This window comes from Thermobia domestica, chromosome 9 (assembly GCF_964235325.1).
Source record: "Thermobia domestica chromosome 9, izTheDome1.hap1.1, whole genome shotgun sequence".
NCBI classification, from domain to species: Eukaryota; Metazoa; Arthropoda; class Insecta; order Zygentoma; family Lepismatidae; genus Thermobia; species Thermobia domestica.
In genome coordinates this window covers 168,054,708-168,073,542 of record NC_137462.1, presented here as the reverse complement: position 1 = coordinate 168,073,542, position 18,835 = coordinate 168,054,708, and the positions used below count along the sequence as shown (strand labels likewise).

At 35.0% G+C, this 18,835-nt stretch overlaps 1 protein-coding gene across 1 annotated transcript in view; it reads left to right on the top strand.

Annotated features, from left to right (window-relative positions):
• LOC145661081 (chorion peroxidase-like) overlaps nt 1-18,835 on the top strand; it is an 83,169-nt gene that overhangs the window by 52,725 nt on the left and 11,609 nt on the right. Inside the window, exons 6-9 of the mRNA XM_081726523.1 lie at nt 3,809-3,949; nt 5,229-5,330; nt 8,637-8,768; nt 11,989-12,076. Of these exons, the coding sequence (XP_081582649.1) occupies nt 3,809-3,949; nt 5,229-5,330; nt 8,637-8,768; nt 11,989-12,076 (463 nt within the window). The remainder of the gene's footprint in view (nt 1-3,808; nt 3,950-5,228; nt 5,331-8,636; nt 8,769-11,988; nt 12,077-18,835) is intronic.

The following is an 18,835-nucleotide window of genomic DNA, read 5'->3' as shown; positions in this document are numbered from 1 at the left end:
ACATTTCCATCAACATATGGTGTTTGTCCCTCCAGGAATCAACTGCAAAACATACAAGAAATCTTTCTAATTGTAATGTTTGTAATTGATCGTACAATTTCTTGTGCATTTTCCCTGACTTTCCCTGACTTGGCAAGCTTTTCTTGTGATTTCCCTGACTTTCCCTGACTAAAATCCATTTCCCTGACTATCCCTGATTTTCCCTGACTTTCCAGAATGTGGACACCATGATTTACTATCTTTTTATGTATTTTTCTTTTCGTTTGTTCCTCTGCCTTTTGTATATTCATATATATTACTTAAATTCAACAAACATATCAGCAGACATCACGTACTTTTTCTATCAGGTCGATTTTCTATTTTAGCATTCATAAACATAAAAGACTATAGTAATGTCTCACATGCCGTTGTGTATAAACAATTCTACACGCCAGTGTTTACAAACACCACCACGTGGTTTAGCAAGAGGATTCCATACACCAGATGGATCTACTATCACCTGCAGACGACGGGCTTCTGGCCCTTCCCATGGAGCAGACGATAAGAATGGAGCAGCAGCGCCACCGCCGCCCGAGGACCTCTATAAATTGGCTGCACGACGGCAATTCTATACCAGTTCACTGGTGTCCCTCCTATTGTTTGCTTCGGAACATTAGGAGTAACCTAACCCCAGGCCTCTAGTCTGCTTCGGGACTACGCCTTTCCTTTCTCCTGGCCTAGCCTGCCTCGGGGTTTTGTCGGGAATCCCAACCTCAGCCGCTTAGCCTGCTTCTGGATTGTGTGGTCACCTAATCAACCCAATGCTTGGTTCGGAGCTTTGGGCCCCTAACTCCACTCTGCCTATCCTGCTTCGGGGCTTTGCAGAGATCCTGTCTGCGACCTTACGGTCAAAGACTCCTATAACTAACCTTGTAAATTTGGAGAGAATATTTGTATAGTATTTTGTGAAAATACTTTTTATATTGGAACTTTTATAATAAAAGCCGGTAGTGGGAGTCGATTCCGGACACTCTTTTTATTAACACTCTACCTATAACCTATATGGGACAAAGTTTTACGTGGTCGAGGCTTCGACCGGCTCAGTTTTGATCTGAATACTCCCCTACCAGACAGAATCTTTATTAATCTGGAAGTGAATTCTTTTTTCATAGGTAAATGATTTTCTTATTTGTGAAATTAGTGATTCGAACTTTACTTTATTTTAGTGCATGCCTCATACTAGATCAGGAAAAACGCTTTTCCGGAGGACGGTGCAATCATGGATCAGAATTTTCGCCCTTCTTTTAATATACCACACTTCACAGGACACGTTACAGAGAACCCCGATAGATTTTTTTATGATATTTGATCATCTTGCGTTATTGCATTCTTGGAATGCAGAGAAAGAAAAAGACCTATTACCTATGTACCTACAGGACATGGCCCTAGATTTAGTGTTACAGTTAAAAACTCAGAACCAATTCGATTCACTTAATTATGAACATTAAAAGCTAAATTAGTCGACTTGAGTAGACCAAAATTACCTGCCTATAGGGCTGAGTGTGAAATTTTTCAGGTTCAACAGGGCTAAAATGAACCAATTAGTGCATATTTCTTAAGGAAATTGCGAGTTATCCGACAAGTTCTGCTTCAGGCTACCGAGGAACAGAAAATAAATTATTTATCATTAGGATTTCAAAAAAAAAAAAAAAAAACTTTTTACAAAAAATCGTGTTAGAAACATTCACAACAGTTCAAGATATTCAGACACACTTACATAACCTGGAAAAGGCGCACTACCTAATGAAAAAAAAAAACATGATTATGTAGAGCTACAACAAGCAATCTATTCGCTTTGCGATCAAAATTCATCAGTCAGCAGTTTAAATTCATCGGCAGTTGCTAGCGCTTCCTTCCCAGCACAACATCAATAACTAACTTATCCGTTATGTAATTCGACACCTAATTGGAATCATTACCAACAACCTACCCCAGTATTTCCTGTACGTTCAGCACCACAGCTACAGGTTGCATCACAAAATCAATTACCTTCAAATCCTCTCTTCCAAGTTGGTAATCCGTAACCCCCTCCCGACTCCCCTGCGTCTAGCACATCTAGTACTTCTAGCGCCAATAATTCATTAGACTTTAGTAAATTAGCTAATCAAATGGCCGAATTCTCTCTCCTAGTAGCCCAAAATGTTATTAAAAATTCACAATTTAGACGGGGCGGCCGTAACAACCATCACAGAAATGGAAAGAAAAACAATTCTAAAAATAATAATAAAAATAATATTACTCCTAGATCAGAGACAGTCACAGTTTGCGGTACGTGCCATAAAAAAGGTCATCACCACGTGGTTTAGCAATAGAATTCCATTCAACAGATGGATATACTATCACCTGCAGACGACGGGCTTCTGGCCCTTCCCATGGAGCAGACGATAAGAACAGAGCAGCAGCGCTACCGCCACCCGAGGACCTCTATAAATTGGCTGGACGACGGCAATTTTATACCAGTTCACTAGTGCCCCTCCTATTGATTGCTTTCGAACATTAGGAGTAATCTAATTGCAGGCCTCTGGTCAGCTTCGGTACTACGCCTTTCCTTTCTCCTGGCCTAGCCTGCTTCGGGGTTTTGTTGGGAATCCCAACCTCAGCCGCTTAGCCTGCTTCGGGGCTCTGTGGCCACCTAATCAACCCACTGCTTGCTTCGGAGCTTTGGGCCCCTCATAATATATAATGATCTTTATTCCTTAAGCGATACTTGGAAACCAAATTTGATTTAACTCCACTCTGCCTATCCTGCTTCGGGGCTTTGCAGAGATCCTGTCTGCGACCTTATGGCCAAAGACTACCTATAACTAACCTTGTAAATTTGGAGAGAATATTTGTATAGTATTTTGTAAAAATACTTTTTATAGTGGAACTTTTATAATAAAAGCCGGTAGTAGGAGTGGATTCCGGACACTCTTTTTATTAACGCTCTACCTATAACCTATATGGGACAAAGTTTTACACTATAATGTCAACAATTATTTGTAACAGATGGAGGATAATGTGGAATAGTATTCCACATTACCCTATACTTTTGCATGACCAATTATGACATTTAAAAAAAATGCTTGTCAAAATCAGAGAATGTAAGCTTCTGAACTATTTCCTTCTTAAAGCTCAAACTTCACAGCATATTTTGGCATAGTACTAAATATTGTAGGTTAATCAATGTATTTTGTATCACTGAAAAAAAATAGCATTTCATCTTATCTGACTTCTCCCTCTCTTTCTCGATATATACATACATATATATATATATATATATATATATATATATATATATATATATATATATATAAATGGGATTTTAATTAATGTTGAGGTATCTGTTATGTGCACAGCATTAATTCTAGAAGCTGAATAACGGTGCGAGAGTTTGACAACAAGTTCCCTATACTGTAGATCCGATTACATGTGAAGAAGTCTATGGGTATTACCATACTTTTGGGAAAGAAAGATACTCGTTACTTGTTGAATAACGTCGAGAAAGAGAAATAGTCATAAGATTTGAGAAAATTTGAATTAATAAGACTTGTGATATTTAGTACTTCAGACTCTACTTTTACCCTAGTTCTTCTTACGTTTACCCTAGTTTTATCTTATTTTCCAAATATATTGATTTAAATGAATTAGAAAATAAGATGTTTTGGTGTACTCTTCTTTACTACCATCGAGAGTAGCAGGAGAAAAGGATCAGACTTGAATGTAATTTTTTCATACTATCATTATAAATCGTGATTTAAACGCACATTTATAAATATTCTTATTCCAGATCAACAGTGCTGCAACGTCCAAAACGCAACATGTTTTCCGATTGCACTCCCGAATCAAGATCCATTTTTCAGCACCCGATCAAACCCACAGTTTTGTCTTGATTTTACACGATCAACCCCGTTTTGCCCGCAATTAAGACGTAAGTATTCTTTTTTCTCATAACAAATAACATTAATATTTAGATAATTTAGAAACGTTTATAAAAGAGAAAGTTATATATTTGAAATAATCTCTGACATGTAGAATTGTTTTCATTACAGTAGATAGAGATACAGAAAGTTTTAATACTAACAAGGAACGAACATGAACCTGCCATTGGGACATCCAAATCAAACCTAGTCCATTCGATAAACATAACAAAAAATGTTCACGCACAAAAAGATTAGGTGCCATGGACAACGGATTAAGTGCCTGGGGCCCCTTTAACCCTGTTAGTATAAAGAAAATCGTAGATCGCAGTGAAATAGCTATTGCATCAATACTGTACATTGGAAAGTCATGGTTTCTAGCTCGTTCCCTTCAGCATGAAACAAGCTTGCAGAGGTGCTATGTATTGTGGCCCATAACGTACTTCAACAGAGAAAATTAGGACAATGTCGGAAAAAATTCCCTCCAGAAATCCTTGGCATCAACTTTGGATCCCTCTGAAGTGGCCGTGGGTAGAAGCACACAATTCAAATGTATCTCCAAAAATACTATATGGGATAAAAAATTTGTACCAATTTTTGTATTGATAGACAGAATAGTTATGACGGGAAAGCGTGTATTGCTATCTATTCCATCATGAAGTATCTTTGTGGATTGAAAGACACCAAAAATAAATGTAAGATAGTCGATAACAAATGGCACCACTTCTGCTAATGTATCACAAAATTCATACATTCACACAACTCTTTCATGAAAGATTACAGAAAATATAATACGCTGTTCGTTACTCGGTATAAATGTCAAATATACCGCGAAAAGTTTTGCTCATAGCAAAAACCGAAAATTAATTCAAATTGTCCAAAGTTCCAACTGTTTTGCCAGTCTCGATCCTGGAAAATTGTGAGAGAAATCGGTATGATCATTAATGTTGGTATGATTATATATAATAACAATGATATTATCATTTTTCATGAATTATGGAATTTCAATAGCTTGACACTTTTTCAATATGTTGACACTTTCAGTTGATTGCAAATATCGCTAGTCTCTCCAGATTATTAACATCTTCTACTTCCTCGTTGATCGCAATTGTCGCTACAACATATAAAACACTCTGAATAACCCGTGCTGTCAAGGAACATATATTGAAAATACATTAGCTTCATCGGAGAATACATGTAAATAACTTCCATTAATTATTTCAAACAAAATAACTTCTAGAACAAATATTTTAAGAAGGACCAAGACAATTACTATTTCTTCTCATCTAGGGGTTCGCGAGCAGATGAATGCTCTAACATCCTACATAGATGGATCCCAGATATATGGAAGTACTGCAGAGAAGGCAAGGCAGCTGCGAGCTTTACGTGGAGGTGAGTAAATTTTAAGCAATGATAGAAACAGCTAATTTATTATGAGACACAGTACGTTTCGATAATTACAAGTACAGTACGTACTTTTATTCCTACGGCATTATTTATTTCACTCTTTGTCAATAACAGGTTCAATAACGCTTTGGATAGTTGAATATTATTGGGACTCTACACTAAGCTTCCCATCAATAAAAGAATAAAATAAATAAATAAACACGAACATTTATAGTATGTCATTATACTAATGAGAAGCAACGGAAAGTTTTCTTTTTTTAACTTTGAGATTTTGTTACTATATTCTTCATCTATTTCAATTTCAATCAACAGGAGTAATTCTTACGATTTCCCCCTTTTAGTTGACAATCCCACGTTTATGCTCCTAGGCTAAGTTAAACTGTAATGATGATAATGATTGAAATGTTGGAATGATGAAAATGGGAAGAAACGAGAAAATACCCAGAGACCCACTCACACGTTGTTTGTCCAATACAAAGCCCATTTTGTTATAACTGAAATTATTTTCTTACCACAATGTTTGTAAATAGTGAAACTTTGAAGTTGGCAGAAATTTGTTTTACTAGCGTAGCCTGAACTGATTTCAACCGTAAATAAACACTCAGTAATATGGCAGAAACCACCCTGGCTCAAAAGGTCCAAAGTGCATCCAATATAATATGTGATACACTTAGTAATTTACTTCAACGACGCTGGATGTATTAAGCCATTTGAAGCAGACTCATGAGGTTATGCAACCTCATTACCGAGAGCAAAGTTAACAACTGTTCATTTAGAAATTTTAGGATTTCGAAGTCCAGTGAGTAGCAGGCCTTGGCGAGCGATCCAGATCTGATGCAACTAAAAGTCACAGAAGATAGTCTGAGTGTTTATGACTAGATTTGATCCCACAGAAACAAAGTCTAGACAAGAGTCTAACGAAAAAGAGAGTCAACTTTTCCTCTGATCAATTTCAACTAAATTTTATAGAATTTGTTTCCCTCCCATGATTGATTGACTGATTAGGGAGAACCTCAGGAACTTGACTATTCTTCCCCGTCATGATAAATAATACTGACTAAATGACCATGCACTATGGACTGACAAAATGTAAAAACGAAGTTTCAAAACACAAAAATAATTTAAAACAAAAACTATGCGCAATAAAAATTAAACAACGAAACAAATGTATAAGAAATGAACAGTGTATTTAGTTGGTTGAATTGAGGCTTAACGCACCTTTCAGCGTGGAGCGTGGACGTAGACCTGCAGCTTTCAAATTGGACGTGGACTTACAGCTTTCAGATTGGTCGTGGACCTACAGCTTAATGTGGAATCCGAACCACATGAGCTCTTATCAAGAATCGAAGTCGAGGCTCTCGCGACCGAGACGTGTAAGCAAACCATAGAGCCACGAGGGAGCTAAACGAATATAAAGCTACCACAATAAGGATATAAACATTAAAATGAGATAGAAAAATATGAAACAATTACTAATGTTTTCTCCCAGAGAGAAAAATACAAAGGTAAAGAAACTCACTGAACGTTATTGAGGCCATTAGCACGAACAAAATCAAGAACACGAGCAACATAAACTAGATAATCTTATAATGTACGGCGAAGAATACCGAGCAATCTTAGATGTTTTCTGAGATCCGAGGATTCAGGACATTCAATAACAATGTGCCGAATACTTAGAGGGATAATACGATATATTTCTCATGTTTCCTTCAATCCTCTGTATGCCGTGACATTAAACTAATGATACTGTAGATTGTAAAAAGCGAGTGGAAGTTTCCTTTTTTAGCTTCGTGGTTGTAATTGGTATACCCTTCGTCTATTTCATTCCAAACAACACGAATAATTCTTAAGATTCCAGAAAGTACATATCTTTTTCGTGAAAATTACCTAGGGAAGTTACTGTGACATGTCCTTTTACAAGTTAGCGTAACTTCATCCTCTTCCAGACTTGTAGCCAGAAATATCACTTCCTTTGCCACTTTTAAAGGTTATTGCCTTCCTTGCTACCTCAATTTTGTCCGTTTACTCTTAAATTCCTCGAGATGCTGGATCCTTTGGATCTTCTCTTGGTTACGTCCCTGATTCCCTTACTTTTGAGTGATCTCAAACGAAAGCAATAAGCTCATTGGGAAGTCTGAAACAAAGTATTCAAAATCGGATAATTTGTACGGAAGTTATAGTTAACATTATATATGACGAAATGAACTCACCTTCTTCCCCTTGACTAATATTAACTTCAAATAACAACAGTAAATCTCTAACCTCAAACAATATGTACATTATGTACATTATGTAATTAGAGAGTTTATACAAACTTTTCGAGGGCTAAATTCAGTTGCTCATTATTAACGATTTCAATTGCTAGTAGTGGAGATGTTTAGAAAGCTTCAGAGAAAATATACGCCACATTCCATCAATATTATTTTTTTTAAGTGGAAGTTATTATTGGACATTTTCTTTAAGTTGGAATATATGTTCACCTAATCATTTTTGACTGCTCTCAACTCCAAGCGGAAGGAATTGCGTGAACATTCTTTAAAGCACCATGAGTAGGTTTTGCGAGGTTCTCCCGTTTCCTCTAATTTTCTTCATCTATTTCATTATCACCGTCTTCCTTAATCTCGGTGCATTATGCTATGAAGTTGAACTAAGAAAAAGTCTCCAAATATGACTAAGACGATTTTGTTGAATTTTTATTAATATCTCTAATATATGGCTGGCATAAGTCCATTTTTATGAAAAATTCCTCAAGCAGCAGTTTACTTTTGGGAGTGATTTTATTCGAACAAAGTTTCCTGAAAATTCATTATAATTTTATTCGTACTTCTTAAATAAATAATTTAGTAGTAACTGCAGTATAACATGATTTAGTTTCAGAAATTGCAGCAAGAAAGTCTAGAGAGGTGACCCGCAACCTTTTATTTTTAATGAGGGGTTTATATACCAAGTTTTATCTTCTTGAAATATGCTATTTTTGGTATGAATTGTTAACACTCTCCCCTCCTCTTAGGATATTCATATTGTTGGAAGTAAAATTATAAAAAATACGCGTTCAGTGTAGGTATTAACTATGTTCAAAATTTAAACGGTTGAAATATTTTGTCGTAATGATGAGACAAACAACGGAATTTCGTTTTTATAATCATTACTCTATGCATATAGATTAACATTTAATTACTCAAAGCACGTAGCAGTCTTTCATCAACAATGGTAATCATTTTGTAAAATAAATTGTAGAAACCAGAGTAAACAAAGGTTTCAAATACATATATGTTCTTCTTTAACTTCTAGGATTACTAAAGACGCACAATCGCTTCCCGAACTTCCTTCCATCTGAACAACAGGTTTCAGGACGACAAGGCGATTTGGCAGCAGGAGATACAAGAGTTACAGAAACACCCGGATTAACAGTTTTGCACACCAGTAAGTTTTATTTGATGCGTTATTTTCTATTTAAAAACTCAAATAAATGAAAAGGAAGTACTCTTGCGCAATCAATTAATTAGCAGATCTATCTGGTACATGGTGTGAAACTCATAGATTGATCTGATCGATTAACAGAGGTAAAGTATGAAGATAAAAATGGGAAAATATTAAAATCAAAAGTCAAAAACATGAAAATAAACACTGATATTTAATTATATAATTTCTAAAAGATGTACACTGCCACTCTAAGGTTTTTGGTTGCCCCAGATTTGAGTCAGCAACTATTGTGGACCTAATATTTGGCGCGTGAATTTTGCTGTCGTGTGTCAGGAGTACTCGTGTCTAAAGCATAAAATTTGGCGACAATTGAATCAGGAACTGAGAGGTACTGTATATGATACGTTTAATTACAGATCTTGAAATGGATACACAAAAAGACAATTAGCAATAGATATCGCATAATATAACAAAAGTGTGGAACATGAAGTAAGATATTAGTTATGTTTGCAATATATATTATAGGAGATCACTGCAGAGATAGAATTTCCAAGGAAAATAAAGTTTTGTAGTTGTTTATAAGTTGTTGATATGCCAATGTTTTAAAAACCAAAAATAGCATGCCTTGAAACATGTCTATGGTTGTTTCGTTATGCACAATTTCTGTTCGTTAGAGTAGCACCAATTGACCCCGTATGTCTATATCAAACAAAAGTAATATGTTATCTCTTATTGCACACTTTTATTTATAAATGCAATACCTATTACAATTTGTTCTTTTGTGTTTCTATTTTAAGATCTATAGTTAGATATATCCTGCAATATCTTCCTGACCCTGATACAATTGTCGCCAAATTTTATGCTTTAGACACAAGGACCTCTGACACATGGCGAAAAAAAAATATCGTGTCAGGATAATAGGTCAGCACCAGATCCTCATTCAAATCCGGGGTGTTCGAAAATTTTTGAGCAATAGTGTATATAGGATGATCATCTTACATTATGTCATGCGAAATATAAACCTTTTTAAAAATATATCAGTCGCAGGTTTACATTATTGTATCTAATGACGGCATGTATTAATAGCGCTGTTATAGGGATAAAGATAGAGCTTAATTACTGCGATATTCAGTAGCACAAAGATACATATATTACATTTCAAGAAAGTAAATCCACGTTAAGCGGGTTTGCATATTCAGAATCCTAACTATGAAAACATTTAAAATCGAATGTGATTTATTCGAAAAATACTTTTATACATTGCAGGAGCTGTAGCGTCTAAATATTCCTAGCAAACTCATATTTCCAAGTGTGGAGCAGAATACTACTGTACATAAAAGTCAAAAGGTCTGGGAAGGATATGAAATGATCGAGCAGTTTGGGTCTATAGTTCGTCAATCAAATGTTTATGTGTTCAAACCCAATATGAAGTAATTTTTTCAAAGTGTGTTCATTTCATCCTGAGACTAAGAACATTTCTGTGAATAACTCTTTGGCAACTCACTCCTCTTTCAAATTAGATTACTGTAGAACGGAACATTATATGAATTGCAAATCTCAAATCCATAGCTGAAATCAAAATAATAAGTATGCTTATTATTGCATTATTATCCTCTGCTTTGTAACGAAAAACTATTTATAAGCAGTGTAGTTTTCAGACGATTTTCCCCGGGTGGGTTGTCAATGTGCGGGGCGAGAGCATACTACTAAAACACTGATAGTCCATATTGACCACGAACGAAGATATAACCCCGAAGGAGGAAATTTCTTAGCTCGAAAGGGCTCTAGATTCACCCTCAGATCACTTTCTGAAATCATAGCTGTTTAAAAGGTATTCTTAACAAATAGAATAATATATTTGTGTCTTGCTCTACATTTTGAAATGGCAAAATCATAACTTATAGAGAATTATAATAAAAGCATAAAGAATTATAATACTAATTACCTAAAAATTATCCTTTATATTACCGATTTCTAGTCGGATTAAAACTCAAATATTTTCTTGGATTGCACTTTAAAGTAAGTTCTCTCTATATAATCCCTACTGAAAAGGCATGTTTAGCTCCAATTAATTCATGAATATTTTTTTACAAACAGATTTTCATTTTACTATTTTTACTATTCAATATTGAATACAACTCATTTCCAAAATAAAAATATCGCAAATGTATATTTGACGAGTGCATATTAGGAAATAAATTATCATTCTTAGTGCTTACTTAAATGCTGGATCGCTTTGTTTTCAAGTTCGTACTTTAACTATTATTATTATTATTATTATTATTATTATTATTATTATTATTATTATTATTATTATTATTATTATTATAGTCGTATTCTTAACATAGAATTTCGGTTTTTCGGGATTGAACTCGTATGACAAATCAAGAAGCTACTCAAATAACCCTGTGTATAGAAATGACCTCAAAACACGTATAAACGATTGTGAATCGAAGGTTCGTGGTTCGTGATAGACTGTGAAATTTGTAACTTGATGTTGATCACCTAAATTGTAATAGTGCTCATTCGGAAATTATAGTTGCACAAACGAAATTTTTTCTTGCAAATTCAGGATAAATAAATGTCTATAGGTTAGAATAATTCCTTAGCGTGAATATTGAATCTTTTTTAATACTTCTGGTTCTAGTTTGGCGTCACGTTGGAACCCCTTTTTAAAATAGCTATAATTTTCTAATTACAATTGAACAGATGAAACTTATTGCTGTCCAGTCTAGTACAAAAGAGATTCTAAATTAAGATTATTAGTTTGCTCATCTTGATTTTTCTTCGAACAATGGTAGTTTTAACGTAATCTTAGAAGCATCGTTCTAAAATAACTATAATTTTGTAGTTATAATTTCAGAAATATTTTTGTTTGTTGCTGCAGAACCCTGAGCGACTTACTAAGGATATTTATTTTCAGTTTTTAAACCCGTAGTTCTAGGTTGATAAAATATGTCGTTTGAAGCAGCTCTAGTAGTTCTGACAAATCATGATTCCTGGCAAATAAGCTAATTTAGTTGTATAGATGTACAAATATTGGCCCAATAGAATTTTGTCCAGTTATTGTGTAAACTAGCAAGTGTGTTGTTGGTTAAATTTTTGAATAAAAATAGTTGCAGAAGACAGCTTAATAAGCTTACCAATATCTTAATCTGAAATTTGCATAGGCAAGTGATCCTAAAAATAACTATTTATTGATTTTGTAACTTTTTTCTAGTCTGGATGAGAGAACACAATAGAATAGCTACCGCAATAGCTAACTTGAGACCAGGATTAAGTGACGAAGCAATATATCAAAGAGCGAGGTAATTTTATTTTTAATTAGAGGTAGTAAGCATAATTGCCTTTCCCCTCGAATTAAACTTCCAGTGCTTAATTGAATACTTCATTAGTTTTATATTAAGTACGGTACTGTAAAAGAAATAAATTAATAGAGGCTATATTCTCATCTTTTAAAGATCATATTTTCATACCTCTGTATTGGACCGAGGTGCTGCTGAAAAGTTCGTAACCCAACCCAGAAGTAACCGGCGGATGTTAAATATATTCTACATACTCTCCCTATAGTTCAATACACTTGTATTGTGCTCCAATCTTGGCAGACCAATTAATAAAATTCTGAAACTTTTCCTCACATTACTGTTCGTAGCACTAATCACTCCCTTATTATATCAAAAATGGCGTTCTTTCAAGCGTGTTTTAATTTAGGGAATAAGTAATAGCCCGAAGGAACTAGATCTGGAAGATGAGGAGGACGATCTAGACATTTTTGAAACCCTAGATCATGCAATATGTTATGTTGGCAATGCTTGATGGACAGGATCATTGTTCTGAAAAAACAAAATTATTTTTTCCAATTTTCCGCGGCGTTGCACTTTCAATTTGTGATTTACTTTTCTGTGCAATACTCTGCATTAAATGCCTGACCATTGGGCAGGTAGCCTACGAGTACGACTCCGTCCTTATCTCAGATGTAAACACTTTCCCAGCCGACTTCTGTCTCTTGAACTTCTTGGACAGAGGAGAACCAGAGTGTTACCATTCCGCTGACTGTTGTTTCATTTCATGATCGTAGTGGTACAACAATGTTTCGTCCATGATTACTATCCGTGACAGAAGTTAGTCGGCATGGCAGTCAAAATAGGAAATTACTTCCCTTGATGCCTTTATTCTTTCACTCTTTTTTTCAGCTGCTGTCAGATTTTCGGAAATTCATTTTGCCGAGAGCTTGTTCATTCTCAAGTCATTATGAATTATGCTACCAATGCGTTTCCGAGAAATGCCCATAATCTTTGCCACTCATCTTGCTGAGATTATGCGATGTTTAATGTTATGAAACCTATCCACGGTTTCAGGAAGTTACAGTTTTGGTCCTTTTGCGAATGCAACATCATCTGTCGAGAAGTCGCTACGTTTAAACTGTGTTACACACTTCTTTATCATTGCATATGACGGAAAAGAGTCCCATATCATTTATCTAATATCCTCATGAATATGCTTCGGTGACTTTCTTTAGTGGGCCAAAAATTTGAAGAGAGTTCTCATGCCTATTTTCGTGAAATTTGCTGGATAGACACATATGATCACTTCAGGGGCCTGGAAAACATGATAAGAATTTCGTTATTTATGAACATTTATTTGTATCGTGGCGGACATAAGTCTTTGACCAGGTAATGGCGACTGCTTTGAAACAAACGCGGAGCATGAGAATTAAATCTGTCATATCTGTAGTTTCGTGTGAAGAAGAAACAAACTTGTGAGCCAAAGGTTTAAGAACAACACATGTTATTAATATAAACTTTGCCGAAGATTATTAACTTATATAATCATAAAAGCAATACGAAAGGCTTTTTGAAAAGGAGAAAAATTACATACAACTTTGCAAGCGGAGGCAAAGAAACCTAACGCAACCACACTAAAGACGAATCATTTGCAGCGTAGTGATCGTGGTTCAGTGGTCAGGCGCTTAGCCAGTAATCTGGAGGTTCTTGGATCGAATCCCTCTTGCCATTTTTTACTTTAGGAATTTTGATGGCGATGACAGACATTTTATTATATTCAGGTATTTGAATGCTCTTATGTTTCAATATTTGAACTATCAAATCATCAGAAATAATAATAATAATAATAATAATAATAATAATAATAATAATAATAATAATAATAATAATAATAATAATAATAATAATAATAATAATAGTAATAATAATAATAATAATAATATATTATTATTATTATTATTATTATTATTATTATTATTATTATTATTATTATTATTATCTCGTAGAAGATTAAAAATTAGAAACTTATTATTGCTCAGGTCATATCATTACAAGCAGAAACTTCACATTTGCCAAAAAAAATATTTCGGCTTTGTTTAATGTTTCTCATGAGCAGAGGAATTCATCATCTCGATTCTAAAACAAAACGAACACACTCATGATGAGAATTAACATTTTACATTCGAAACGGGACAAGACTAATTCAAATTATCGTCTCGCTTTGGAGATGAGAATCGAAACGAGGAGAAAAGCATGGTAAATATTTCTCGTCTTATCTCGATTCTCGAAATAGTGTATGCCACTCGTTAAGTAACAATTGCTCTGTAGACTGAATTTTACATTTTTTTTTTTGTTACTTTGTATTTCAGAGCTCACTGAATTATGGTCTGTGTATATATTTTTGTAGCAAAGTCTTTATAATTACATCTGCATATTCTACAAGTTAGTTTATTATACCTTACTGTTCAATGACATTCAATTATTTTTATTACACTTATTTTCCTTAAGATGTACAGTAGAATACTTTCAACATGAAACTTTGGTGGAAAGCTTTCGTTTAGATTTTGGGTAGCTGCAGAGGCGTGTCTTGAAGGTACGGAACCCCTTCCCCGAAATCCCTACGTTTAAGTAAATTTTGCCAAATTTTAGGGCACCTTTAAAACTTTTAACAGCATTATTATTATTATTATTATTATTATTATTATTATTATTATTATTATTATTATTATTATTATTAATAATAATAATAATAATAATAATAATAATAATAATATTGCTGAAGTATTGTTAAGTTAATGGTTAACCCTGTTCCACACAGCTCCCGCCTAGTGGGCATTGTGCTGAACAAACACCATGTGTGTAGGTTTTCTCCAGGTTCCGCTTCCTCCCACTTCCTTTATTCCAATATTTCTTTCATTCTCATCATCGAAGTGTTTTGTAGCTTAGCCGACATAACCATTACTTAAATACAAATTTTCTTATGGCTCTTGTGAGTTCTGTAGCCCTACTTTCTACATGAAATTTGCCTGGAAACTTTCCGTTTAACATTTAGTTAGTTGTAGGGACGTATGCAGAGGATATGTGCTGATGGTCCTGACACTTCTCTCCAATCCCGACTATTTTGTAACTTTTGCCTAACGCTAGGGGCGATTTTACAGATTTTAATTCAATTTGTCATAAGGGAATTTGTCTTCTATATTATTATTATTATTATTATTATTATTATTATTATTATTATTATTATTATTATTATTATTATTATTATTATTATTATTATTATTATTATAAAACTGAATATTTTGGATCTCAATATTCCAATGCAAATAACCATACTGAAGTTAAGAAAAATGAAAAGAATTTTTTGGACCCATTATAAGGATGAATTACCTTATAAAAGATACTTTGGAAGGAAAAGAACGTGTCAGGTACTTGACAATATCAAAATCGAACCTTCGGATACCTTAAGAGAAACCAGTTAGGATTTGTCTTCATCGCGGTGCATACTAACGACCTTTCTTTGGGTAAAATACATTGGATTATGTATGCGTTAGATTGATATTTTAACAAAATGTACACACAAATATAAAAAAGAATAGTTCCTATTTAACAATTTTGGTTGAACGAATATATGGAACGTGTTGAAAATGGTGAACGAAAATATTATTATTATTTCTAGTAAGAGTGGAAGAACTTAATAACAATTCCACAATGACGTTACAGACAAATTTATGACTCATACTAGGCTTTAAGGATGATCCTTTGGATTCATGAATTCTTTGCGAAACACGCTAAGTTTTCAGACAGTATGAATTGAGATTGTAGACTGTGACGTCATATTGTTAGTTTTTGACTCTGTGAAGGAAGTCGTTTCAACTCTAACTTGTAAGACCGAGAGAAATTGACTATTTTTCATGTTATAATACATCAGAAATATCAACATTGTAAATTATAATTTTTTTCTGAATTTCCGCGGACGCAATCGAATCGTAGATCACTAACTCACGAAACGAATGCTCAAGCCACTGCCCTAAGACTGCTTTTTTAAGTAAGAGTCAAGAAACACATATGTAGCAAATTGCAAACGTTTACGATTCCAATATTTTATTAACGATGAAACACTGATTTTGGTCATGATAAAATACTATAATCCAGAGAATTCAAGTTTAAATTTAAAAAGAAGACCGAAAGTTTCTTCGTAGCTTATCTATTATATTCGGTTATTCTCGTTTTACAGTTAGTTCCAGTAACCTTGAACGACAGGGACACGAACACAGATACATCGAGGACAGGCTCTCCCATCGATAATCGAAACTGAGATCCCACGTACTAAACTATCTGATGGGTGGGGTACCTGGTTCGTTCCCAAGGCAAGTAGCTTCAGACGGACATCATACTCGTGGGTTTTCTCAGGACACTCCCACTTTCTCATTCCACCAATTTGTCCATCATAAATCACTTGCTTTAATCATAGTCTTCTTCAACCTAACAGGCATATTCGTGGGATGTTAAACGTAAAGATTACATTTTCAAGCTTTTCAGCCAAACCAATCCGAATCGAAAAACAGTTGTATTTTCTATTGCTTATTAACGTGTTTTCACAAAAATTATATAGAGAAAAATATATGTAATCGTAATTCCATTCAAAGGTGAAACAGCAGTCTCTTAATACCTTTACCTGAAACGAATCATTACATATCATTTGGAACTTTCCAAAATATGTACGGATATTCTGAAAAGTGCCAATCAGAGTTGGAGAGGGTCAGTGGGTTAAATGGGTCGAGTATTCTGAGTGTCAGTGGGTCATGAGTCAACCTACAGGGACGAACCACCCATCGTGACCCACCTACAGTGACCAACCACCCACCGTGACCTACTGCAACTCACTACCCATGACCCACTGCGACCTACCACTCACCATGATCCACTGCGACCCACCACCGACAGATCCACTCTCCTCACTGCATTGTAGACAGCATCTTCTGAACAGCATATTTCTTTTAACACTCGACCCTAGCCATAGAAACTGAAAACACGTTTCTATTTGGTTGCAGTTTGCGATTGTCCAAACCAGGCCCGCAACCAGAGGGAGCTATGGGTCTGGCCGCCCTAAACTTATCTTGGCCTCGCCAGACCTCAACACAAAAAACACAATTTAGATATGTGTAAGAGAATTTTTAAACACTTGTCCCCCTTAACGTATTCATGGCCCCTCCAACCCTCTGTGGCTGATTGCGGGCCTGATCCAAACCTTATGGTGTATGTATTGTGTATTATAGTTGTAATAGAAGAAAACTGTCACTTTTTTGGAATTGAAGAAGCAGTTGAGGTTAAATTTATATCATGGCAGTCAAGGAGGAACAAAACATGCCCTTCGGGTCTTCTAACACGTTCCTACTAGTACTTCTCTTACTACTACTGCGGCTACTAGTACTACTACTGCTGTTACTTATACAGTGGAATCATATAGCAAAATTTCACACGTAACGTAAGTAAATCACTTTTTTGAGTATTGTTTTTTTATAAAAATAAAAAATCCTTTGCCGGATTTGAACCCACGCCAAAAACAATAACAATTACTAGCGCATTGCGCTAGTACGCTCGGCCACGAAGACCGCTAGCAACAGACATTTGATTTCTGCTGTATTTATAGATGCTACGTGGCGAGAAACTGATAACTCCAACTAATCAGAACCGCGTATTTAGCTCCTATGAGCAGGGGCGAGCGTGCTTTAAAAATATGCTTCTGAACACTGGTGAATTTGTCTACGTTTCACTTTAAAGTCCTTCATTTCCATTTTCATTTGTTTATGTTTACTTACCTGTGATGAGTATCTCTAACAAGGAGAAAGCTTACTTTGGTAAATGAACTTCGATGCCACTTTTTGCAAGGTGATAGTACACATTTTTATCACACAAGTTTATCAAGTGACGGCGTGGTAGAATCAGTATCATGTGTGAGTCACGTGCCATGGGTCCCGGGTTCGATTTCCGCTGGAGTCAACTTTTTCGTTTTTTGCTTGAACCAATAAAGTAGCCACTTGTAGCTACAAGAAAAATGTTAATTCACCATATGTTTATAATGAATTAAAAGAATAGAAATATTCAAATTAGTTGTAAAATCTTTCAATGTTCCACTTAACTAGCAACAAAATGTAATCTATTTCGTAAATATATTGATATCACGAGTTATATTATGGTTACCACAGTCATTGTATAAAAAATGTTCTTGATGCTTCGTGTCTACATCTTTTAACAGTGTGAGAGTTACAAGAGGGATGAGTAGGAAATCCCCTTTTGGTAATACTGGATGTTATTATAACCAAAGGAGATTTCCCCTTTATTCCCCTTGTAATAAGCGGCGAAAATCTGTTACCAACATTGGGGAAGGACGGGTAAGACCGTGCCCGTATTTTTTAAAGTGATGTTCAAAATATTTATGAAGTTGAAAAACAGTACTGTGGAGGAACATGGGAGCAGAGTTGCCTTCAAAATTGGGAGGCGGGAAGATTTGAGGCTTATTCTGGGGCATATTAGTTTCATCTCATCCTTTGTAGCAATCGGACACAAATCATCACATTTCTCCCAAAACACACATTTCAAATCGGATTATTAGGTGGACAGTTGCTCAGTTTCAAGATTGGAGGGAACATGTCCCACTCATCGCCCTGTGCAATTTGCGCCAGTATTTGTAATACACACAATGTCAACAGATATAGACACGAAGCGTCAAGAACAGTTTTACACAACGAACGTGGTAACCATAATATAACTCGTGATATCAAT